At 41.1% G+C, this 26,068-nt stretch overlaps 1 protein-coding gene across 10 annotated transcripts in view; it reads left to right on the forward strand.

Annotated features, from left to right (window-relative positions):
* The window catches only part of Scmh1 (Scm polycomb group protein homolog 1), a 182,605-nt gene that overhangs the window by 153,007 nt on the left and 3,530 nt on the right, over window positions 1-26,068 (forward strand). For all 10 annotated transcript variants that reach the window (XM_087214972.1, XM_087214971.1, XM_021249867.2 and 7 more), the window contains 4 exons: window positions 9,913-10,113; window positions 11,996-12,187; window positions 19,834-20,028; window positions 23,471-23,536. In XM_087214972.1, coding sequence (XP_087071098.1) covers window positions 9,913-10,113; window positions 11,996-12,187; window positions 19,834-20,028; window positions 23,471-23,536 — 654 coding nt within the window. The remainder of the gene's footprint in view (window positions 1-9,912; window positions 10,114-11,995; window positions 12,188-19,833; window positions 20,029-23,470; window positions 23,537-26,068) is intronic.

The following is a 26,068-nucleotide window of genomic DNA, read 5'->3' on the forward strand; positions in this document are numbered from 1 at the left end:
GTTCCTGTATAATGTATAGCAACATTTCCCTCTAAGCTCCGCTTCTATTATATCCCACAAATTCTAAGTTGTATTTTATTTTTATTTGGTACAAAATATTTTCTAATTTCTTACGATATTTCTTTTTTTTTTTTTGGTACCGGGGATCAAACTCAGGTCCTTTCTTATGATATTTCTTTGACTCATGTGTTATTTAGAAGCATATTGCTTATTTGCATATTTTTAGATTTTCCATCTATCTTTCTGTTATTAATTTCTAGTTTAATTCCATTGTCGTAGTTTCAGTCCCTCTAAATTTATTTGAGTATGTTTTATGGCCCAGAATGTAGTCTGGTTTTAGAGAATGTTCCATATTAGCTTACAAAGAATGTGTATTCTGCCGTTGTTGTGTGAAGTAAATGTAAATGTAAATGTCAATTACATCCAGCTGATTGATGTTGCCATTGAGTTCAGTTATGTCCTTATTGACCATCTTCCTGCTAGATATGTCCATTTCTGACAGGATGTTGAAATCTCCAAATGTAATAGTGGATTCATCTATTTCCCTTTGCAATTCTGTCAGTTTTTGCCTCACCTGTTATGAAACTGTTGTTAGATACATACACATTAAGGATTAATATGTCTCCTTGGAGAATTAATTCTTTATCATTATGTAATGCCTGTCTTTCCCTGATAATTTTCCTTGCCTTGAAGTCTAGTATGTCTGGATTAGCTACTCATTTTTATTTTGATTAGTGTTAGTGTGGTGTATCTTTCTCTACCCATTTATTTTTAATCTACATATATGCATTTAAAGTGGATTTCTTTTACATTAATATATTTAGATTTTGTTTTCTGATCCAGTGTGAGAATCTCCGTTTTAGTTGATGTATTTAAATCATCGGTATTTAAAGTGATTATTGATAAAATTTGATTAATACTTAGCATTGTTTGTTTCAGTTTTCCATTTGTTCCACTTCTTCTTTGTTTCTATTTTGTCTTCCAATGTTTTTCTACCTTTTATGATTTCAATTGAATGATTTATTATTCATTTTTATCTTCTTTCTTAGTGTACCAGTTATATGTCTTTTTTACTTTTTTAGTGGTTACCTAGTAGTTTGCAGTATACATTTACAACTAATCTATGTCCACTTTCAAGTAGCACTGTTGCTCAACACATAATATATGAGTACTCTATAATCCTGAATCTCCTTTCATACCTTGAATTATTGCTATTAATCATTTCACTTTCCATAAGCATATACATATGTATGTTTACATACACATAATAAAATGTATTTATTGCTGGTATTATTTCAAGCAAACTTTTATCTGTTAGGTCAATTAAGAATAAGAAAAATAAAACTTTTAAACTTATTCTTCTATGCTCTCCCTTTTTTTTCTTTCATTTATTCATGTATTCAGTTATTTATTTTGAAATAAATTTGCTTTGGATCAGTCAGTTTAGGGATAAATAGGTTTGCTGGGGTTCAAACCTAAGGCCTGTGCATGTTAGTCAAGCACTCTTAACACTGAACTATACCTCCCAGCTCCTCCTTTCTTTATAATTCAGGTTTCTGATCTATATCATTGTCCTTCTCACTAAGGAAAATACTTCATATTTCTATCAAAGCATGTCTGCAGGCAACAAACTCAGTTTGTTGTTGTCTTCATTTCTCCTTAAGAAAGGATAGTTATCGAAGGATAATTTCACAGGGTACAGAATTCTAGATTGGTAGGCTTTTCCTGTCAATACTATATATGTCATTTCACACTCTCTTTGCTCCCATAGTTTCTAAGGAGATGTGTGTTGTAATTCTTATCTTTATTCCTCTATTGGGGGAGGGGGGGTACCAGGGATCAAACTCAGGTCCTTGCGCTTGCGAGGTGGGCAGCAGAACCACTGAGCTAAATCCCCAGCCCATACCTCTACTGATAAGGTATTCCCCTCATCTTGGCTTTCAAAAAAAATTTTTTTTTTACCTTTCATTTATAGTTTGAAAATTATATTCCTATAAATATTTTTCTTACTTGGTGTGCTCTGAGCTTCCTAGCTCCACTGTTTGGTGTCTGGCATTAACTAGAGAAATTCTTATTACTTTGATTTATTTCTTTTCTTTCTTCTCTTATACATATATTACACTTTTTATAATTGTCCCAGAGCTTTTGGATGTTCGATTCTAGGGGTTTTTTGTTTTTCATCTCTCTGCTTTCAGTTTTAGAACTTTCCATTGAGATATCCTCAAGGTCAGAAGTTCTTTCCCTAACCGTGTCCAGTTATTAATGAGCCAATCAATCTTTTTGTTTTGTTTTGTTTATTTTCATTTTCAGCAATCAAGGTACATTATACTTTAATGGTGTTTTTATTTTTATTAGTATATGTTTGCCATACATAATGATTACCATCATCACAGGGCATTGATACATGTACATAACACATTTTAAATCTTTCTACTTCCCCTTCCCCTCCCATCTCTTGGTCCCTTCCCCATTTGCAAAAGATCTATCTCCCTGTCTCATACTATCTTTTATTTTGCCCTTAAAGTTATTTATACTTTGAATTTCTCTCTTTTTTTTTTTTTTGGTACCAGGGATTGAACTCAGGACCTTGCGCTTGCAAGGCAGGCACCAGAACCACTGAGCTAAATCCCCGGCCCAGTACTTTGAATTTCTCAGGTAGAAGAACCATGTGATATTTAAGCTTGTGTGTCTGATTTATTTTACTTACCATTATTGTCTTAAGATGCATCCATTTTCCTACAAATGATTCAAATTTAATCTCCTTTATGGCAGAGTAGAAGTCCATTGTGTATAAATACCACATTTTCTTTATCTATTCACCTGCTGCTAGATATATAGACCACTTCCAAGATTTAGTTACTATGAGTTGTGCTGCCATAAACATGTGTATGTATGCATATAACAAACTCATTCTTCATTTCCATTAGTGTTTTTGATCTTTATGTTTCCTTTTTGATTTTTTTCTTAGAATCTTAATTTCTCTGCTTCCATTGCCCCTTTATTCTTGCATTCTGTTTAGCCATTAGAAGCTTTAGCATATTAATCATAATTGTTTTAAATTCTCATTTGATAATTCCAGTATCCTTGCCATATCTAAATCTACTTCTGATATCTGCTCTGTTTCTTCTGTGTTTTTTGTCTTAGAATATATTTATACCTTTAAGTTTCTTCTGATAACTGACCATATGCTGGATAAAAGTAACTGTGGTAAATAGGCCTTTATGTGATGTGGTGGCAAATATAGACAATGGGAAAAATTCCTTAGTCTTTTTTTTGGTACTGGGGATTGAACTTGGGTTCTTCTGCTTGTGAGGCAGGTGGCGAAACAACTGAGCTAAATCCCCAGCCCAAGAATTCCATAGTGTTTTGATTAGGTCTCAGTCTTTTAGCAAGCTGTGAACTTATCAAGTGCTTCTCAAACTGCATCCCTCATCCCTGTGGGACAAGTCAGCTAGAGTGGCCTAGAGCGAAGCACTTCCCTTCCCTCACATTGGATGCTAGCAAAGACTAGAGTTGGTATTTTCCTCTTCCCAGTCAGTTAGGCTCTTAAAATTCTCCAGTAGTTTAGGCTCTGGCAGTGTGGCTTCTCCTGAGGAAGACTTTGTTAAAAAGAAGAGAGTATTTCAAAATAGCTTCTTTCTCCCTTTCCCTTCTAGGAGCACAAGAGGATTTTTTCTCATATATTTACTGTGAAAACTTGACTGAGTTCCTGGAGGTAACCCCCACCCTGTTACTGGGACCTCCCCTGGAGTTTTTAAGTCTCAGACTCTTTACACTGCACCTCCAGCCATTTGTCAAATACGTGGGTTTCCCTTCTCTGGCACTGGTTCCCACAATCATTTATTTCTGCTCATAAGTTTCTGGTCTCTTATATAAGTTGGGATTCTTTGTGTTCACCTATCTACATAACAATATACAAAATATTCTTATGGTCTCAATATTGGGAAGATTTTTAAAATAAGACAATAAACTATAAAAGATCAGTATATCTTAACTATACTCAAATTAAGAGAGCTACCTCTGTTCTACGTGGTATCAGTTGGGGTGGGTCAGATGGGCCTGAGGATTGTTTAGTCATGTAGCTAGCAAAGTTGGTCCTCTCCACACAGACTTCTCTAAAGGGTAGCTTGAGCTAATTCATATGATGACTGTGTTCTAAGAACAGGTCTCTCTCAAGAGACAGAAAGCAGAGGCTACCATCTTCTTAATGTCTGAGTCCCTAACAGCATAGCATCATTTTCACTATATTCTGTTGATCAGCCAGTCACAGAGCCCAGATACAAGAGGAAGGGAATCATCTTAGTTACTTTTCTTGCTGCTAAGACACATTACCTGACACCTACAACGTAAAAAAAGAAAGGTATATTTTGGCTCAGTTTGTAGACATTTCAGTCCATTGTTGGCTGGCTCCAAAGCAGGGCAGCATGACAGAAGAGGCTTGTTTATGGCATGGCAGTCATGAAGCAGAGAGAGATGGGGAAGAGATATATACCCACCCTTAGGGACCCACCTTCTCTGACCACATCCCATGTCCTAACAGCAAGTCAACTATAGACTCATCGGTGGACTAATTCACTTACAAGTATCACACCCCATAATTCAGTCACCTCCCAAAAGCCCCACCTGTGAAGTGTGTGAGGCTTTAGGGGGACATCTAAATATAAACTGTAACAGGAATAGACCCACCTTTCAGTGGGAGGAGAATCAAAGAATTATGGTCCATATTTTAAAACCATATCAGTCTAGGTCAGGGATTTAACTCCATGGTTTCGCTGCCTGCTACACAAGCGCAAGGACCCAAGTTTGATCCCCAGTACCAAAAAGAAAAGCCACATCAGTCCACCCTCTGAACATAAATTATTTACATTTTTCCTACTTGAAAAAAATTTATTCTTCCCCCGAGATTGTTCGTCAAAAGTCTCATCCCTTTTCAGCCTCAGGCTCAAGGTCCAGGATCTCATCTATCCTCTAACTCAGATGCAGCTGCACATGAAGCACTTAAGTTGCTTAGGTATACCTCCTGGTTGAGGCTTCTCTCTGTCTCAACACCTGTGAACTAAAGAAACATATCCAAACCACAGTGCTTGAAAGGCACAAACTTTTGTAGATATGCTCCTCAAAAGGGAGAAAAACTGATGGCATGCAGCAGTCACTAGTCTGTAGAAATTCTGAAATCCACTGGGTACGTGTTTTAAGCTCCTTAATTAGGTCCAGTATCACTTCCTGGAAGTTGTTTTCCATGGTTCTTTGTTTTGTCCTCTGAATCAGCCTTCTTTTGCTGTGAGCAAACTGAATTTGCCTTCTCAGTCTTGCCTATAAAAGGCTCGGGGTCTAAAGGATTCTTTCTGTTTTGTACCATCTCTGGTCCTGTTACCATGGGTGATGGGATCTAGGACAGGCTCCTAGGTTCTTGTGCACGGTGAACAAATAATTGGATGTGGCACATGACAGTAAAGAAAAAGCAGTACAGTTTATGAAGGCAATAGCATACTCAAAGTGAACGGGCTAATGCCTTTGAGAGGAAAATAGCACAAGTACTGAGGGCAAAAGGTAGGGGTTTAAAATGTTTGTGCCAGTTCTGAGGCGCTTCCCACTGGGGTCTTCCAGAGCATGATTGACATGATTGACAGGGTACTGAGTTATGTCAGCAGTCATGTCTGCTACATATGTCCTTTCCCTTGAGTCATCCTGTTATAATTGGATGTATGAGATACAGTTCATGTGCATGAACCTTCAATGAGTTCTAGGTGATAAAAGATTACTGTAGGTCATGGCAGCGGGTTTGGTGCACATGAGTTTTGGTGCACATGGAATTTTCCAGGGCAGGGTTGGGGTCTTTGCTTTTCTTATCTTGCCTCCATGTAGTAAGCCTTAGGACAAGGGTTGGCCCTGAGGCCTTACTTAGGTTTGAGTGAATGGAGAAATGTGGTCCAATGGTGATTGGAGGGGAACAGCCCCATAACCACAACTGTACTGTCTATATTAAACCTTCTAGTCCAGACTGGCAGTGCTTTCATTAGAAGGATTCTCAGAAATTTGCATTTTTTCTGAATACCATCTGGACTCTTTTCATGACACAAAAGCTGCAGCCACACATTTCTAAAGATAAGCCCATTGCTGCTCTGGACCTCTGTGCACCTGGAGCTGTAGGACAATAACCTTAAGACTTATATAAATTCTTTTGTTTAAAGGAAAGAATCTGCAAACCTTGCCCTTAACATTCTTAGAGAGCCTTTTGATCTGAAGGAGGGCATGAAGCATATTCTTAGATCTTTTTGCCATCTTAATAAAGGATAGTATTATCTCATTCCGGAATTGATCTTTGGCTCTTTTTTTTTTTTTTTTTGGTACCAGAGATCGAACTCAGGTCCTTGCACTTGCAGGGCAGCCAGAAGGCTCTTTCTTAATTGGCAATCGTTTGCCTTCTGGAGGGCCTAGGAATGAAAAGCAATTTGGTTTGTAAACATTGCAAGTTCTGGATGTGTGTGTCTATGTACATTTTTTAATTTTTAATTTTTAATTTTTTACATCTCTCATCTTACATTTTATCATAAGCAATGAGAAGAAGCCAGGTGATGCTTTTCTTACTTTGAAAAGCTTAGCTATTTCATCAAGCGCCTCAGGTACCTTTCCTGTTTTTGTCACTTTAGACAACAGTCTGGTCAAACTTTCAGTCACTTCCTAGCAAATGTTCCCTGACTTCCATCTCCAATAAGATCTTCCTCACTTTCCTTTAAACCCTTACTGACAGCCTCCTGGCGAACCTTTACCCTTCCATTAAAGCTTTCCTCAGTCAAGCATGATGGCACTCTCTAGTAATCCCAGCACTCACGGAGGCTGAGGCAGGAAGATCGAAAGTTTGAGCCTAGTCTGGGCAATTTAGCAAGACCCTGTCTCAAAATAATGAATGAGGGGCCAGGGACTTAGCTCAGTGCCACTGCTCCTGCCTCACAAATGCAAGGTCCTAAGTTTGATCCCTGGTGCTGGAAAAAAATAAAATAATGAATGAATCAATCAGTCAATCAATAGGGATACAGTTCAGTGTGAAGGCCTTGGGTTTAATCCTCAGTACCAAAAAAAAATGTCCTCAAAGCTCTTTCAGTTTTCACTAACATTCTTCTTGTAGCCCTATCTACTGCTTTCTGCTGCACAGTTTTAAAGCCAATGCCATGTGCAGAATCTGTTTCGATAATCTTTTACCGTGTCACAAACCACCACAAAACTTCATGGCTTAGAACAACACTAAGAACAGGGCTAGGTAAAGAAGCTTATCTCTGTGGTGTGCAGTGTCAACAGGGGTGGCTTGAAGAGGACTGGCAGACCTACTTTCACCACATGGCTGACATGTCCGTTCTGCTGTTGGGTTTTCTCCATAGAGACCTCTCACTAGGGCACATTGCTTCCTGACACAGTAGTTGGGGTCCAGGAGCAAATGTCCCCAGAAACAGGAAATGGAAGCTACCAGTTTCATAACCCTGGGCCCAGAAACTGGTATGGTGACCTTTACACTCCTGGTCAAGTGTAACACATCAGAAGGAGGGATATCAAAGAGGTTGCAGGCCATGTTAAAAGCTGACAATCTTCTAAATGTTATATAATTTTGCCTAGGGCTGGGGATTTAGCTCAGTGGTTCTGCTGCCTACCTCCAAAGTGCAAAGTCCCGAGTTCAATCCCCAGTACCAAAAAAACCAATAATAATAATAATTTTGCTTTTTTATTTCACCATTTAATCTATATAGAATTGTTTTAATCATCACCACACTACTATATTTTTTCCTTTTTTGTGTGTTTTAATTGAAGTAAAGTTTGCATTGTAAAACATGTCTTTTTCCCTTTTTTTTTTTTGGTTTTTGTTGTTTTGAGATAGGGTCTCACTATATATTTTAGGCTGGTCTTGAACTCACAGTGATCTTCCTGTCTCAGCCTCCTGGGTGCTGGGATTTCTAGTGTGTGCCACCACACTCAGCTCAACATATATTAAATGTACAATTTCATGAATTTTAATAAATGTCAGCACCTAGATAATTGCAACCCCAACCAAGATGTAAAATATTTTTGCCACCCCTGCAAACCTCCTCAGAGTCAGTCTCCACCTCCACTTTGATTTTGATTTCTGTCACCAGATTAGATTTTACTGCTCTTGATCTTAATACAAACAAATCACACTATATATATGGTTTCTTTCACTCAGAATAATGTCTTGAGAAGCACCTATGTTATTGTGTATATTAATTGTTCATTTTTTTAATTGTTAAGTGGTATTTCATTAAACAAATATACCACAATCTATGTATCTGTATTCTTCTTGATGGGCATTTGGGCTAGTTCTAATTTGGGATTATCAATGTAATAATACAAATCTTAAAAGTGTCTTTTCATAGCCATCTGTTACCTCATTTTTATGACTTTTTGAGTTCCCAAGATCCTCTGTTTTTAGTGGTTCCAATAAAAGAATCATTAATCCAAGCACTCGGGAGGCTGAGGCAGGAGGATCACCATGAGTTCAAGGCCAGCCTGGGCTACATAGTGAGTTCAAGGGCAGCCTGCACTACAAAGCAAGACCCTGTCTCAAGAAAAAAAAATAGAAGAGTCATATTACCAGACATGAAAATCCTATTTTTCTTAACAGACTTCAACCAGTCCTTTTATTGATCAACTTTCACACTTGGCTCCAGAAACACTATTCTGTTGATGCTCAGGCTTCTTGTGAATTAGGAGATCAAACAGCTTGGTTCTCATCATTCTCCACTCAGCTTTCTTGAGTCTACTAAGTCATTTACTTTTCCAGGTTGCTTTCCAGCTTCCAAAATTTTATTATTTTCTCTTTTATTATCTGGCTCATCTTTAAAAGTTTCAGGAGAGAACACAGTTAAATGTATATATTGAGTTCCTCTCATTTGCTTTTATTCCTTTCTTTTTCTCTTGTTACCTTCCCCATCCAGCCTACTTGCTTTGCATTTTCTATTTTCTTCTCTCCATATCACTTCTCCTTAGATTAGAACTATGAATGTAGTGATTCCTCAGAGAGCATCTATCCAGTTCAACCCCCTCCTCTCACAGATGGTGGACCTGAGACACAAATAGGACTCAATCTCCTTTCTGTCTTTAGTACCAAAGTAGACTTTTGCCTTCCTCCACCTTCAGTTAGTGAGAGAACAGTACTGCCTACTTGATAGAAGCCTGGAAAGTGATCAGAGGAGAGTATGCCATTTCTGATCAGGCTGCTGTGGATCCTCCCCAGAACCCAAGGAAGCAACCTCATTTAGAGCAGCCTCAGTTTCCTGTATCCCCCACCTCAGTGCCAGGTGCAGGGCATCAACCAGGAGAGTGCCCAGCTGCCTTTACAGGAGAACTGCTGAAATAAGCAAATATATGTGGGACCAACAGGGTCTTGTTTCATTTTTCTTTCTTTTTTTCTACTCTTTGGGCTTGAGTGTTGATATAGAAGATAACAAAGGAACTCTTAGGCCAAGAACAGAAATCCAGGCAAGTGATCAGTGGTATGATGATTCTGCATCTATTGCCAACATAGACATAAGCTAATATTGCCATGACCCTATGACTCCTTACATATATAGGATGTGAGGCACAAAGAATATAACAGGCAACCAAGTACAGAAAGTGAAAGTGTATAAATATGGAAAATGGTTTAGATTTTCTTTTCAGGGCACAAAAGACAAAGTGCCAATTATGTACTTAGCTTTTGGTCTGGGCCATTTCCCAAGTAGTCTATGTAGCAGCCAGGCACAGCCTTTTCTGGGCTCCTACCCTTTATCCTCCAGTGTTTCAGCAGCTTAGCTACTGGAAGTCCTGGTGGGGACCAGATCTCAGGGTGTGGTAGATAGAATACTGTTCTCTGACTTCTCTGCAGTAGATATTCTGTAAGTTTCTTGGATTCTTTGTCTCCTATAGTCTGTATCTACTTGAACAAGAGTGGCAGCACAGGCCCCCACTTGGATAAAAAGAAGGTCCAGCAGCTCCCTGACCACTTTGGGCCAGCACGTGCCTCTGTGGTGTTGCAGCAAGCAGTCCAGGCTTGCATCGACTGTGCTTACCACCAGAAAACTGTCTTCAGCTTCCTCAAACAGGGCCATGGTGGCGAGGTCATCTCAGGTGAGCACCCTTGGGCTAGTATGACCTCCTACTCAGAGGGGCAGGCCTTCTCAGTTGACTGATTTCAGACAAGGCATCCTGTTCACTAATTCACACCTATAGGCTCTGGAGAAATATGAAAGTATTCTGTTCCTCAAAGACCTCTCATTTCCAACTCCCAAGCTCTTCTGAGCCTTGTAGATATCTCTGCCAAGAATACCCTCTGCCTAACTGAGCCCCTAAACAGATTTCTCTGCTATCTCCTTGCTTAACTCACCCATTCAGAAAATGTATGAGTATATGGTTTTAGGGCATTCTAGAAGGAGGAATTGAGAGGGGCTGTGTTGTACAAGAGAGTTTCTCCAGGGCCGGGGATTTAGCTCAGTGGTTTCGCCGCCTGCTGTGCAAGCGCAAGGACCCGAGTTTGGTCCCCAGTACCAAAAAAAAAAAAAAAGAGAGTTTCTCCAGATTGCTATGCCCTCCCCACTGGCCGTCTTCCCTTATTCTTTTATTCCACAGCTTCTCTGGGCCTAAGCCTGACCCCCTATAAGGGCTCAGAATCTCAGGGTAGAAAGCAAGTATGATTCCCTCTTTCTTTATTGCTATGAGAGTTTAATTCAACAGTACATTGTTTTTGGCTCTCATTGAGAATACTCACTTTTTCTGCTATGCCCTCCTGTTTAAATTTTCCTAAGTCCAAAATTATTTTCTTTACCTACCAAACCTATGAAGGTATAGCCTTCTAATCTTAACAGCAATGCTGTCCCATATTCCCCTGCCTTTCTCCTTAAGTTCCCATAATCAGCTTCAAGAAATCTACCTGACATGGAAGACCCCATAAGTCACCAACTGATTCTTTTAATGAACATTTATTGAGCCCTTACCATATGTCAGAGGTTATTGCCAGATACTGGGAAAAAGGAAGTAGAGAAGATGACAGGCTCAGGGCTACACTGGTGAAAAACAAAGAATCTATACACAGCTAAGTGTAACAACTGTTAGAGACTCAACAGAGAAATGTATGGGAGCCCAGGCTTGAGTAATTGACTGTGTGGAGGATAGGGTCAAACTTGGAAGGAATTACTATAGAAGGCGAGGAACTGCTGGCAAATAAATTCATGTATCCTTTGAAGCCCAGGCTATTCTCTGGCTGTGTTTTGCTTCTGTGTAGCATTTTGCAGGAATAGGCCTTCTTTACCTCCTCTTTAGCTGCTTCTACTTTGCCCCACTAAGGCTCCTCTTCTGTCCCTAAACTGATTCCTAAGGGTGACCTAACTCTCTAAATCTCCATTTCCTCACTCCCTCAGAGACAAAGAGCACAGACCTTTTACTTTAAAAAAATTATGCTGATATTTTTAATAGAAATGAGAATAATAAAACCCAACATGAAAAATTCCAGATATTATCAAAACTCTGGTGTTTTTATATAGTTTGGAAATTGTGTGCCCAAACCATTGCTAGCAATAGCTGTATTATCCTTTCTTGCTCAGCTTCTCTGTTCTTGGGCAGTTCATGTGAAAATAGCACCCTAAATGAACAGATTTCCTGGAGTAGGCCCTTCCAAACGATGGAGCAGATAGAATTATATTCACATTTGTTTTCACAAGTTGAGTGAAATCATTCTGAGCCCTGTAGCTGCAAAGGACTTGGCCTAGCCACTCCCATTATTGCATGCCCTTTTTGGTAGGAGGCAAAAATCAAAGCCCTCAAGGGAGGAAAGGAAGGAAAGAGGGAGGGGGGAAGGAAAGGTAGGGAGGGAGGGATGCAGCCTCTGGGCACTGACTGCTTTTGTGTAACCAAGTAAGCCTGAGACAAGCAGTGGGCTGGGCTCCTCTGGCCCTGTGCAGTACTTTCCCTGCACTGCCCAGCTGACATGCAGGGCTCTGTTTACCTAACTCCACAGCCGTGTTTGACCGGGAACAGCACACTCTCAACCTCCCAGCAGTCAACAGCATCACCTACGTCCTCCGCTTCCTGGAGAAGCTCTGCCGCAACCTTCATAGTGACAATCTGTTTGGCAACCAGCCCTTTACACAGACTCACTTATCATTCACTGCCACAGAATACAGCCACAGCCACGACAGGTACCTACCAGGTAGGAGCGGGGATGGGGCCTGGGCTCAGAGGGGGGCTGGGCTGGCAGCAGCACCTGCAAGGGCCCACACCTGCAAGGGCCCACACCTGCTAGCCTAGTGTCTACTGTCCAGAAATTTCCTTTTCTTTCTGTTCCTTATCTTTGTATCACCTGGGACTTTTTGGTCTCCCATCATCACAGTCTTCTAGATTTTTTCCTTTTTTCTCTAGAATTATTCTTTCTTCTGGACCCTTATCCTTAGAAAAAGTTCCCCTTTTGAGTGCCAAATAGAGCCACCCTGAAGTCAGAGCAAATCTCCTAATTTGAATCTTGCAGCAAAGGCATAACATAGCTCTCCTTTGCCACCAGAAAGGTTTAGTCTCAGGCTAGAGATTGAGAAATCTGCTGCTCCAGCACCACCACCACCCCCAGTCCCATGAACACCCATCCATTCTTTGCTCTGGCACATGGCCCTAACTCTTCTAGCACTGCAAGTCTAGCATGTCAATTCAAGTTCTTACCGTTTCCAACTAGGCTGGAAAATAACTTTCTTAGTTAACATACCAGATCCACAATAGGAAAGCAAATGCCACGTAGCCGGTCAATGACTAAGCACTTCCAAGAGAGAAATTGAAGAGTGGATGGAACTCAGCATCTTTAATCTGGAGTGTGGGACACAGAGCAGAGGGAGGAAAAGAAAGCTTGGCCCTAACCATAGAACCATAATGAGGTAGGTCTCTGTTGAGAGGGAGGAAAGCCCCATAAAGGAGATCTCTGGACTGTGACCTGAGCAGAGGAGCAGAGAAAAGCCACTGTCAGTGTGGGGCTGTGCTGTGTGCTATGGAAGAGCAGTCTGAAAGGTGTCTCTTGGCCCTTCTTACATAAGTCATATTCCCATGCTGCATTTCCTATTCTCTTGTCATCTTAGTCTTAAAGGATTCACTTCCAATTTAATTACTACTTCTGGAGAATGTGCGTGGGGAAGTGACTACTCACCCAGTCCCATTCTCCCCTCCTGCATTTATACTTTTGCATCCAAGTGAATGTTGTTTATGTTACTTGCAAGAGGGCCAAAAAGGTATCTAAATTCTAAGTACTCCTGTGGGGACCAGACTACCTGGTCCCTAAAGCTATATCCATGCCCCTGGGTGGTTCTTTCCTTCAGAGGAAAACTTCTCACCCGGCCTGCTCTAGATTGCTTTCTTTCAACATTAGAATCTGAAAACAGAAAAAGGTGTTTGCAGCTATAGTTACAATGTTGCACTGGCATGGTGGAGTTGGTACAGACAAAGGTGAGTTATTAAATATCCCCAGCTATTGACATTCAGGGATTCTGAAAGCAAGGATGTGTGGGAAGGGGTGGCATATCCATGAATGTAGCTGCTCGTCTAAAGAGAAATTTCTCAAAGTAACAGGAACCCAGAATTCTTAACTGGAGTACAGTCATTAAATTAAGAACTGCAAAAGATACACTGGCAGAAGCACTCAGACTAGGATATGTATGTTGTGGACCTGCAGTCATGAAGGTAGTTTGAGATTGGGGCGTGACCCTTCCTGGGAATTCTGTGGTAGTTCATATTTCTCTGATTCAACTACCAGATAAGGGGAGCAAGCTTCAGCCAGACTCTTCCTTCTTGCTTCACTAGCTAAGAATGAAATGGAGAAATGGGGTATTACTTTCTGCCTTTGGCTGCCACCTTTCCCTACCCCCATTTTCAGTCAGACTGAACCAATTCTGTGTCCCCCTCTCCTCTCTGAGCTCATTTTCTCATTGGATATTCACAACATTGTCTATTCCCAGCCTAGTTTCTATTTGCTTTCCTGAATGAGCATTTTCTAGACAAGCCAGAGCCTTTTCTGGACTTATGATTCTTCTGTGCTTCATAGCCTCTCTCCTGCCTTTCTGCCACACTGAACATTTGTTTTGCCTTTGATCCTTTATCAGTACATACATTTTTCTGATTACTTGCCTAAACCTTTGCCAAAGAGCTTGATCTGTTCAAGACCTGTCTTTTGGGTTACCCTTTGGATCTGTTATTTATCACTCCTGCCTGTCTGCCTGGCTATATGCACTTCTACTAGTTTGACATCTGTAGATACCACCTCTGTTCTCTGGACTGAATAAAGTTTACTGGAGCCTTCTCCCTTCCCTCCTGCCTACCCTATCCCTATGGTAAGAGATAACTATCTGTGGTCTTGGCCCAACTGAACATGTACTTCCAGTATGTCAGATAGCCACCAAAAGCTCAGGTAGATTTAATATCCCATTAAGCTTTCTTACCTAAGTTGAAACTGTTATATTTTGAAAATTTTCAGATCTACAGAAAATGTGCAAAAATACAGTGTTCAAGCACATGCACTCCACCTAGATTTACCACTTAATTTTTTGAAATACTTTGTCTCTTTCTTTAGTGTATATACATATATTTGTATCTGTAATACAGTTGTATCTCAGTTTATGCACACTTTTGGTTTGCAAACAGAAGTGTTTGGCAAAATTTTGTTTTTGCTTGCACACTCTGCATCAGGTGACAAACATGACTGCAGCCATCTTTCCCACACAAGTCCAGACATGGCCATCTTTTCCAAAATCATAGAGCAAATTAAGTTCATGAATCAAAGTACCACTGTACATAGTATATGGCAGGTGTAGCAGCATACACTTGTAATTCTACCTACTTTGGAAACTGAGGCAGGAGAATCACAAATTCAAGGTCAGCCTGGGCAACATAGGAGATCCTGTCTCAGAATTTTAAAAGAAATTACAAAAGTTGGAATGTAGTAGTGGAGCATACCTAACATGTGCAAGGCCCTGAGTTCAGTCTCAGGGGAGGAGGATATACATACACATACACATCTATATACAAACACATATACATATAGATATATAGATGTATGTGAGTATACACTTTTTTGTTTATTAATCCATCTGAGAGTAAACTTCAAATGAGAGACTATCCTCATATATTTTTGTATATATCTGTTAAGAATGAGCACAATATCATTGTGCTCAAGAAATTTAACAGTAATAAAATACCCAAGAAGTTTAACATAAATAAAATACTAAGATAAATGAGATATACAATCCATGTTAGGATTTACCCCAGTTAATCCAGTGTCCATTATAGATGTTTTATTTTTTTCTTAATCTGGAATCCAATAAAGAATCACCTACTGTATTTTATGGTCCTGTCTCTTTTGCTTCCTTTGTACAGAACAGTTTACCAGTTTCTTTCTATTTTCTATGATGTAACACTGGCATTTTGAAGGATCTGGTCCAGTTGTTTTTGTTTAGGTCATCAAATATTTATTAAATACTCTGTTCCAGATCTATTCTGGACTCTGTGGTGACCGAGATGAACCAGCCTCAACCTCTGCACTCAAAAGAGGTGAAAGAGGGAGGAATGTGTGCACGTTTGTGAGAAAGTGTACAGAGCAGAGGTACTGTGGCACAGTCACTCTGATGAGCAGTGAATAGGATGAAGAAAGAGGGGAAGGTGGACTCCTAGGAGGAGGCAGACAGTATTAGAGCAGATTACCTTCAGAACCACATGTGTGCTGGATGAAGTACTACGCTTGTGGAGACTAAATGAGAAAGACCCCTTCTGATCCCCTGAACAATTGATAATATTGGGCAAGCCACTGTTTATTGTAGCTTAGACTTGTCACACTGACTGTTAATTTTAGCTGTAAGTGAAATCCACACAGCATTCGTCTCTGGGTCTGCTGTTTTAGATTTTCCAGGTTCCCCTCTGCTAGAAAAAGTGGTTCACCTGTCCTAGGATAATGAGTTCCTTGTGCCTTTCTTTCTAGTTGCCATCCAGGGATTCAGAATTAATTATAAAGTGTCAAAAGAGTCACAAAGATTAAAGCCAGATAAGAACTTTGAAATCTCTTAGGGTATCTTCATCACCACATAGACTTCCTCACAGGGTTTTCAGATAACTCAATGTGTTGACAGTTAATTGCAGCACAGTGTCTAGCACACATCCACTTTCCAGATGACTGAACTCTTTTTGTAGACCTGCTTAAATACCGCAGTGTCAGGGAGGCCTCCGAGGGTCTCCTCGTCTAAGAGACCCCCTGTTATTATCTGTCTGAATACCCTGGTCCTTTCATTTGTAATACCTAGTATATCATAATTTTTAATCTACCTGTATTTTGTCATCCTCTCCACTAGACTAAATCAGTCATGAGGGGAAGGAAAATCTCTTTTTTACCATTCTCAGTATCCATAACCCTAACTTTCATATAGTAAGTGTTTTATAGTATTTTCTGGATAAAAGAGCGAGCAACAGAGAACCTGGGCATGATAGTTCAGAGAGAGATATGTTTTAATATGGGAATACCTTCAGCATACACAAGGACTGTGCCAATGTGTACAGGTTCTGTGCTGGTGTGGGAGTTTTTTTTTAATCCAGAGCTCTAGTTCCATACCTACTCAGTTTACCCTGCAGGGAAAAGTGTGGCAGTGAGCATGAAATCCTTGAGCCACAGAAGTAGAAAGTGCTCTCAAGACAATCTAGTGATTATCTGACCTCTGCTTGTCTCACTCCCAGTAACAAGTTGCTCTCTTGGTTTTTGGCGATTGATTTTATTGTTGGCTAACATGCAGTGGCATAGCTAGAGCTCATGCCACTTGGGGCAGCCCTTCTATTTGCCGCCCTCCAGCATATCTGAATGGAGTAAATTGTTACAATATAATTTTCCTTTTGGCTGATAACACCACCCAAAAAAACATGCCATCTCGGTTGCCCCGTCTCAAGCTATGCCATTGCTAACATGAATTTCCTCCTCCTTTGAACTTAGAACTTATGCCTCTGGTTCTACTCTGCATTCTAAAAGAACAAATCCACCTCCAGCACTCTTTCTCCCCAGCCTGCCCTTAGGATATTTGTCTCCCAAAATTTCCTCCAGACTTCACCTCCACAAGCCCTTTCTATTTTGCTTTAATCCTGTGGCTTCTCACCACCATGCTGTCATTCTTCACTAGGAATGCTAGTCTCAAGTCAGCTTTACTAGTCTCTGGTCAACTTTACACTGGGACACTTTGAGAAGAGCTGCTTCTCACTGAAAATGAGTACACAGGACAAGATCTTTATCTCTACAGTAAATTTAATTTATATCAGCACTAGAAGGTTAAAGATTTTTTTCATCTCCATCTTATAGATGGGCAAACTGAATCCTAAAAAAAGGCACTGATCACTGCTGAATGATCATGCCAGAAATAAAACTCAGGTCTTCCAGCTCCAACCTCTTAACACCTGAGATAGTAAAATTTGTTTTGTTTTAGCAGAACTCTGTTTTTTGCAAAGGTAAGATTATAATGGATTATAATGAAGTTAAAAGCCAGAGCTCTTTTGTGTTTTGGTTTTGCAGTACTGAGGATTGAACCCAGGGCCTTGTGCATGGTAGGCAAGCACTTTACTATTGAGCTATGTTACCACCCCTTTTTTATAATTTTACTTTGAGACAAGGTCTCACTAAGTTCCCCAGGCTGGCCTTGAACTTGTGATCCTCCTGCCTCAGCCCCCTGGAGTCACTAGAATTACAGGTGTATGTTATCACACATGGCTAGAACCAGAGCTATTTTGATAGAAGCTGGAACCAGGCCTAGAGCCTCCCTGTAGGGGGCCCTCAAGGCTCTATGGAGCACAGTTGGGAAGTATTGTGGTCTTCTACCCTGGCCTTGTCATACCAAAGGCCCCCAGGATCTCATCTGATCAGCTTAGAGGACTAGGGCCTCCCAGAGGTTATAATGCTTTGTTTTTCTAGTATACCTCCTTAAGGCAAGATTTGATGGCCTTGCCTAGTCAACATGCCACAGGTCCAGATTTTCAGACCTCTCAACTCAGAATCCAGATCTGTTAGTATCCTTAGCATTACTGAAGGAACTTCCACTGATCTGTTTCTCCATCTGGTGAACTCTGGTACTGTTATCATTATTATCCATCATATCATCTGTAAGCTCCTATAAGGCAGGCAGCACTATCGTCTTATCATAGCTGAGCAATATGAGGGCTGGAAAGGTCAGGACTCTGCTGATTTGAGTAGAAGCTAGATCAATTTTTTTTTCTTTTTTCAAAGAATGGCAGGGAGCTGAAGTCTGCTACTCTAATTCTGAATGAAAATAAAATTTCTCACATTCATGAAGTTTACCGGATTCCATTTTCTCATTTTATGTTCTCTGCCTGACTTGGGTGGTTTCCCCCATTTTACACATTAGGAAATGTGCCCAAAGAAGAAGAGCTGTTTGCCTAGGATCACATGCCTCACAAAAGGCAAAAGACAGGTTAGAAACGAGGTCTCCTGCTTTTCAGATTGGATTTCTATTCATGTCACAGAATGGGACATGCTTCCATCTCTCCTGGAAACAGGAACCAGAAACCTAGTCTGCAGAATGAGGGTAGGACTTGGTTTAAGTATCTTGAAGCCTCAGAGACCTCTCTTTTCTGAACACCTTCTGGGAAAGGGCTTCAACAAGTAACCTCCCTGCAAAGGGTACATAGCTATCTAATGCTAGATTTGGTTTTCAGTCAGTGTTTCTGAGAAATTTTAGATGAATACTAAAAAGGAGTCCTAAAAATCCTAAACCATCTTGGGACTAAGGTCTTATTATGGGCTAAATAATTAATTCAGCATTCATCAGAGGCCTTTGAATGAATCCCAAGCATTATCTAAACATCTGATCTCTAGGAAAAGTGTGAGGAACAGTGATACTGTCTGGTACCCATGACCCTCACACAGGTAATGTGTTAGGGCTGAGAAACTGATTTGGTCTGTGTAGAACTCAGTCATGAGAGGGATTCAGCTTTGGGTTCTGCACCGCCCTGACGGCACTGCTGCCTGGTGTCAAGCAATGGAATGGATGTAGAAATGTCAAGGTGAGATTCTTCTTCCAAAGACTTTCATGGCCATTCACTTCTGATTAGCCCAAGCCCCTTGGAAGGCATCCCATGGTATAGATAAGGATACTGGGTTTTCAGAAGAACACTCTACTGAGTGTCAAAGCCAAATTCTAACCCTGATCCTGGTCTCCATGTTCAAGCTCTCCCTAATGTACAATCCTAGCTTCCTTAGAAACACCTGTGTGATCAGAGGGATGGAATGTAGGAACAGACAGGCCTTTAACTGGGCATCAGGAAGAATTTCTGAGATGTCCTTCTGGTTGAGCAGTGTCAGCTTCCAAAGAACCTTCATCTGAGCAAATGCATCCTTTCTTCACTCCATTCCCTGCTCTAGCATCTTGTCACTAAGGTAGTCTCTTCTAGAGTAGCTTAATTTTTTAAAGTTGCCTTTCCGGAAAAAACCTAGGGCAGTGGCAGTAAACTTATGGCACATGTGCCACAACAGGCTATCTGTATCATTGAAGGCTCTAAAAGGTTCGCCATCACTGGCCTAGGGCATCCAGATCAGAAAAAAACCTCAAAGCCTGTCTGTTCAAAAGAAAGAGTCACTAAGGAAATTGAACTTGGGACTGACATTGAGCTTGGCTGAGGTCACCCAGTGAAAACCAGAGCCATGACTGACACACAGGCCTCCTAAGTTCCATCCATGGCTTTCTGTCTTGCTGCCTTTTGTCCACTCAAGCAGGTACCTGGAAAGTAGCACTCTAACAGTCTATCCAAGCTCATCCCTGCTCAAAGCCTGGTTTTATTGTTTTCTAGGTGAAACCTTTGTCCTTGGGAATAGTCTGCCTCGGTCCTTGACACCACACTCAGACTCAATGGACTCTGCGTTGAATACCAACAAACTTGTCAGCTCCTCCCCAAATCTTCGAGTTCCTGCTTACCGGCCTTTGCTTCCCTCCTGTGGCCTTCCACAGAACACTGCTTCAGCTGTGCGCAGGCTGTGCTCCAGAGGTAAGCTGGCCAGATTTCTGTCCTTCTGCCCTCCCTCTTTCTCTACTTCCTTATTCCCCTCCTTCCTTTGTTTTTCCGTTCCTTCCTTTCTTCTTTCCTTCCTTCCTTCCTTCCTTCCAACATGCTCTGATAGGCCAGGGGTAACCTAGTTCTACATGCTGGTGGGATTGGGATTAGGTTTACTATTGTGCCTGGAAGGAAATCAGAACTCTGGGATTGGCTTGCAAATAACAGAAAGAGCCAGACACCTAGAGCTAACAGGGACAGAGGAGGAGTCTTCATTCATTAGCCATTTACTTGAATACTATCTGTATTTGGCACAGAGATATAAAAATCACTTTTATCATTAAGGTCTTGAAGAGACAAACACAAAAAGATTATTGTACTTGGAACAGTATCCTGAGTACATTGAGAGAGATGTGCTATGGATAGTCTGAAAACTGCAAGAAGAGACCCCTAACCCAATCTTAGCATTCAGGGGCACTTCTAGAGGAAGTAACTCTTTGTCTGAGGCTGTATAAATGGTTGTTAGAGTAGATGAGAAGGGAGACCTTTCCAGAAAGAGGGACAACATGAGCAAGGGCAGAGGGAAAGAAAGTAGGACAGATGGTACCAAGACTGCATGCCATTTGGTACTACCAAAACTAAAATGTGCTGGGACTTCATAGACAAAAGCCTAGACAGGTCAATGCTTGAATGCCATACTAAAGAATTCATGCATGATCTTGTAGGCAATGTGAAGCTGCTCAAAAGCTTTTTTTTTTTTTTTGGTACCAGGGATTAAACTCTGGTCCTTGCGCTTTCAAGACAGGTGGTGGAACCACCGAGCTAAATCCCCAGCCCTCAGAAGCTTTTAATTAGAGGTAGTGCTTACATTTGTGGGGGTATTTTTGTTTTGTTTTTGTTGTTGTTAGCATTGTTACTGCCAGAGACTGAACCCAGGGCCGGCACCCTGAGCCTCCATCGCCCATTTTGTATTTTGAAACAGTCTCACTAAATTGCTTGGTCTGACCTCAAATTTGAGATCCTCCTATCTTAGCCTCCCAGAGTTCTAGGATTACAGGTGGAAGCCACCATACCGGCTCAGGTTTATGTTTTGAGTAGATCACTGGGTTGAAGATGAACTTGAGAGGGAACAAGACTAGATAAGACTAGAGAGCCAGTTAGGTTACAAGGGTAAGTCAGACTTGAAATGATAAAAGACTGAATTAGGATAGTGATAGGAGATTTAGTGAAGAGACTTGAAAACTATTCATGAGGATAATTTTATCAGATTTTAGGATCATGAGACAAGTGAGTGGAGAATGTTTCCTGGGCTTAGATGTCTACATGTGGTGGCTAGAGGGATGATAGTGCCACTCACTGAGAGAACCAACCATGGAAGAGAAGGAAGAGAAAGAGCCTGTGGGTCACTTAGGGGATACTCAGCAGGCAGTGGCTATGTGGGTCTGGTTCTTGGAAAGAGTACTTTGCTGAATAGAGCTAAATATTTGGGAGTCATCAAATATATGATAGAAGTTAGATAGAAGTAGATATAAATATAATTACTTTCTCATGTAAATACATGAGAATGAAAAGAACAGTTGACCAAAGAACAAGCCCTGGGAATCAACAAAGTTCAAGAGATGGGAATAGGAAGAACAGTGCACCAAGGAGGTAAAGAAATGTTCAGAGTGAAGGAAAATGGAAGAAATTGATAGTGTGATAGCCAAGGTTAACAAGATTACAAAGAGCACAGCTGGACATGTTCCAGTAATGCAGAAACTGAGACATCTGCTGGATTTGGTAATTAGTGGATAATTGGTGATCTCAGCAAGAGTGGCTTCAGTGGTGGTGGAGGGTGGTGAGGGCAAATTACAGTGGGTGGGAATACATCAGGGGGAATTGAGAATAAAAAGGACGGTAAAGATAGTGGTGAACCCAGGGATGGAGGTACACATATAATTCCAGTTACTCAGGAGGCTAAGGCAGGGGAACCACAAGTTCAAGGCCAGCCTACAACTTGGCAAGATCCTGTCTCAATAAATAAAAAGAGCCCAAGAATGTAGCTGAGTGGTAAAGCACCCTTTGAGTTTAGTCCCAATACCAAACCAAAAATAAAAAAGGAAGGGAGGGTGAGAGGGAGAAAAGGAAAGAAGGAAAGAGAAACAGAGAGAGATGCTGTTGAGAGGGCCTATAAGTCAAAAGAAAGACTTTTATTAGAATTGGAAGCTGGAGCACTCAGACATATTTCTCAGCAGCCAGTTTGAGCTTTCCAAGAATATAAGAAAAAGGGGAAAATAAAGTCTTGGGAGTGATGGGAAGGAAGAGAGATCAAGGGTGTAGGCAGATGGATCAGAATAACCTTCTCTAAGGTCAGGGAAAAGTGTCCATCAGTGAGAAAGAGAGAGAGCTGAGAAGAAAAGAGCTTAGGAGTGCTAAAGAATCGGACCACTCAAGGGAAGATAGGAGAAAGTGAATCAAGAGAGAATGGCTTACAGGCATGGGCCTGGCTATGCTTAGAGACCAGTTTGCCACTTTGCAAGAGCTATGATTTTCTTTTGTAGTTCTTAGCAACCTAGATATGAGAAAACAGTTTGAGAATCAAGGTTTAATGCTAAGTTACTAGAAAAAGAGGGAGCAGGGAATGAGAGAGAATGCAAGGAAATCAGTGAAGCTAGAGAGAGCAGTTCAAATGATTGACCACACCAGCTCTGAGCAGTCTAAAGAAAGTTATGAGTAATGGCTGTAGGGGACAGAAGTCTCCAGAGAGTTGGAAAGATGAGAAGTTGGGGTCAGAGAATGGAATTTTAAAATTTTGAAGTAGATTTGTTTCAAACGATGGCAAGAATCAGGCAGTGGCCTTGGCAGTGGGTATTTAAAGAAGAGGACAATGAAAGTCACTGGAGGCATGGTAGCTGAATGGATGCCTTTGGGGAAAATGGCAGAAATTGAGATAGATCAGAAGAAAGCGAACTAAGTACCAGAAAGTCTTCACATGATAAGGGATAGTAACCCAAAGATCTGTAGATAATGGTGACCAGGAAGAGCAGATGGCTGGGAACATGTTTGGCCTCTGACAAGCATGAGCTTCCATTGAAGGGTGGTATAGAAGCAGCAATGGGAAGCCAGGTTGATGCCACCTCCAGACCCACAGCCCAGAGCACTGCAAAGTGTGACAGAATAAAAAGGCTAAATTAGCAAGGCCTGCAATGAAAGGTGGTTCAGGAAAGAGAGATTGCATGAAGACTGAAGCAGGAGGAGAAGTTTGTGGTGCACCCCCAACCCAGCCAGGTGGCACAAAGGAGTAGAAAGAGCTCTCAAGTACAATGGCTTTAAAAACTAGTTCCAGCCTCAGCTCCCTGGTCTTAAGACTTGAATAAGTTCTTTCACTTCTTCCCATATGCAAAATGTTCCTCATGTGGAAAATGGAAACACTGATACTAACCTGATCTTCCCACAGGAGTGTTAAAAGGATCAAATGAAAGAAGGGATATGGAATCATTTTGGAAACTAAATCATTCCCCAGGTATGTAGGGAGTTACTGTGACTGTCATCTTCCCCAGGCCTGCTTCTGGTAGGGTCTGTCATGATAGCCACCTCCCATGACTCAGTGGCCACTGATGGTCTCCACTCTTCCTTTGGAACACTTTGTGAATCCGTTGCCAGGTCACGGATTAAACCTCTTTTGACACTGAAGAACCTCATAAGGCTAGAAAACTCTTACTTAACTAGCCCTACAGTTATCTCAAAGAATTTAGATGTTAAATCTATCCCTTTCCTTATTTCACTAATCCAGACGATTAGGCATAAGTTTGTTAGTCTGGCCTCTTCTGGATGTGCCTCACCTGCCTTAGTTATTCTCAGACTGAGACAATCGGCCTTCTTCAGAGGGCAGCTGCCACATGTACACATGCCAGGGGGAGGGGGAGACCCTGAGATAGGCTGTCTGCAGAAATGAGAGTAGGAGAAGATAGAGACAGAGCACTAACTTACCTCCTTTCTAGCTGTGTGGTCTTGGCAAGTCACTTCACTTTTCTGGGCCTCAGTGTTCTCCTCTCTAAACTAAAGATAATGATGATACATTCTTCAAAGGCTATTTTTAATGGTGGAGTTCTTTTTAGTTTATAGAATACTAATCATATGAGACAGCTTTTCTCCACTACCATTCTGGTGCATGCCACCATTGTCTCTTGCCTGGATTCTTTTGTTCTTAACTGGTCTCTTTTTTTCTGTCCTTGACCCCCTAAAGTATAATTAACACAGACTGTAAGAGTAATCCTTTTTGTAAATTAGTGTGTGCCATTGCCTGCTCAAAATATACCCGTTGCTTAAAAAGCCCAATGGTTTTCATTGCCATACAGAGTTCACCACATTACCACTGTGTCCCTCCTCCCCTCAGGACACACAAACATGCTTCTTAGGTGTTATTTCCTGCCACACTTCCTCCCTTCTTCCCATCCCTCTGGCACACTGACCTTCCTTGTAATCTTGAACATGCCAATCACTTCTAATGCCTCAGGTCTTCATTCAGATGACATCACTTCAAGGACACCCTCCTTACCATCACAGCTTTCCTGAGTTACAGCTTCCTGTCACCTACCCTCATGGAGTTTATGTTCTAATGGGAGCAGGATGACTGAGAAACACATAAATGTATAATAGTATTGTATATGTGAATCAACTTAGTCCATTTGGACTGCTGTAACAAGGTACCCTAAACCGTGTGGCTTATAAACAATAGATGTATATTTCTCCCAGTTTCAGAGGCTGGAAGTCCAACATCAAGTTCCCAGCAGATTCATTGTCTGATAAGACCTGGCTTATAAAGGCCGTCTTCATACTGTAACCTCACATAGCTGAAGGGTGGACCTCTCCCAGACCTCTTTCATAAAAAGAATACTAATCAGGCCTGGGATTTAGTTCAGTGGCACCACACCTGAACAAGTACAAGGTCCTCAATTCGATCCCTGGTACCAAAAAAAGAATATTAATCTCATTCATGAGGGCTCTAACCAAATGTCTCACCTACTAATATCACTTTAAGGTTAGAATTTCAGCATATGAATTTGGGGGGAACACAGATATTCAGTCAATAGGGAGAGGTGTGTGTCCGTCCGTCCGTGTAATCCTCTATGTGTATATATGTATAATATTGTTGTCTCTGTGTGTGATTCCTAGGCTCTGATTAGAGGATTACTAGATGGGCCAAGAGGGACACATTTAGCATTTCTTTTTTTTGGTACCGGGGATCAAACTCAGGACCTTGCACTTGTGAGGCAGGTGGAACCACTGAGCTAAATCCCAAGAAGGACACATTCATGCATATAGTTGGTCTTCCCATGTCTCTATGCTTTCCAGAGTCTCTGCAGTTGGTTTCTCTCTTAACATCACAGCCTACCTTTAGAGCACGGCAAAGTAGTCCACAGATCCTCCTCCAGCTTCCTGTCCACTAACACCTCTGAAAAGCCGTTGGGATTTCTTTGGCTGTACTCAGCCCTGCTTGCTATAGCTCTCTTCTGTGGTCTGTCAGTGCCCAACCTCAAATTTGAAAGAAAATTTGCCAGAATTTCTTCCGCAGAAAGGAAGGGCTGGGCTAGGCCAGTTAAGTATGCCATAATTTTTAGATCCAAGACCCAGAATAAAGGAAAACAAAAATAGATTCTACTTTCATGGATCCATTTTTACTCTGTCACTTAATATTTATGGGGCAGGGCATCTCCAGGTGCTGAAGATATCGATGTAAGCAAGGCAAATTCCCTGCCTCAGTAGAGACGTTGTCTAGTGGGAGAGTCAAAAATATACAACTATCTTGTGATCATTGATTCATTGAATAGTGTGCTTAAATATCTCCTCCAGCAGGCCAGGTACTGAACATAGAATATAATACAGAGCATAGACTAATACAGCTTACATTCTATAGAGGAGATAGATAATAAAAATAAAATAAATGAGTTTATAAAATTATTCAGGGTGGTGATATGTGCTGTGGGAAAAACTAAGGGTAACTGGTTGAGAGTGACTATATGGGAAAATGTACTCATTCCTCAGGCTTTTCTGA

This window comes from Heterocephalus glaber, unplaced genomic scaffold, assembly GCF_053883595.1.
Source record: "Heterocephalus glaber isolate CG9 unplaced genomic scaffold, H.glaber_assembly_v1.0 deba00001452, whole genome shotgun sequence".
NCBI lineage: Eukaryota > Metazoa > Chordata > Mammalia > Rodentia > Bathyergidae > Heterocephalus > Heterocephalus glaber.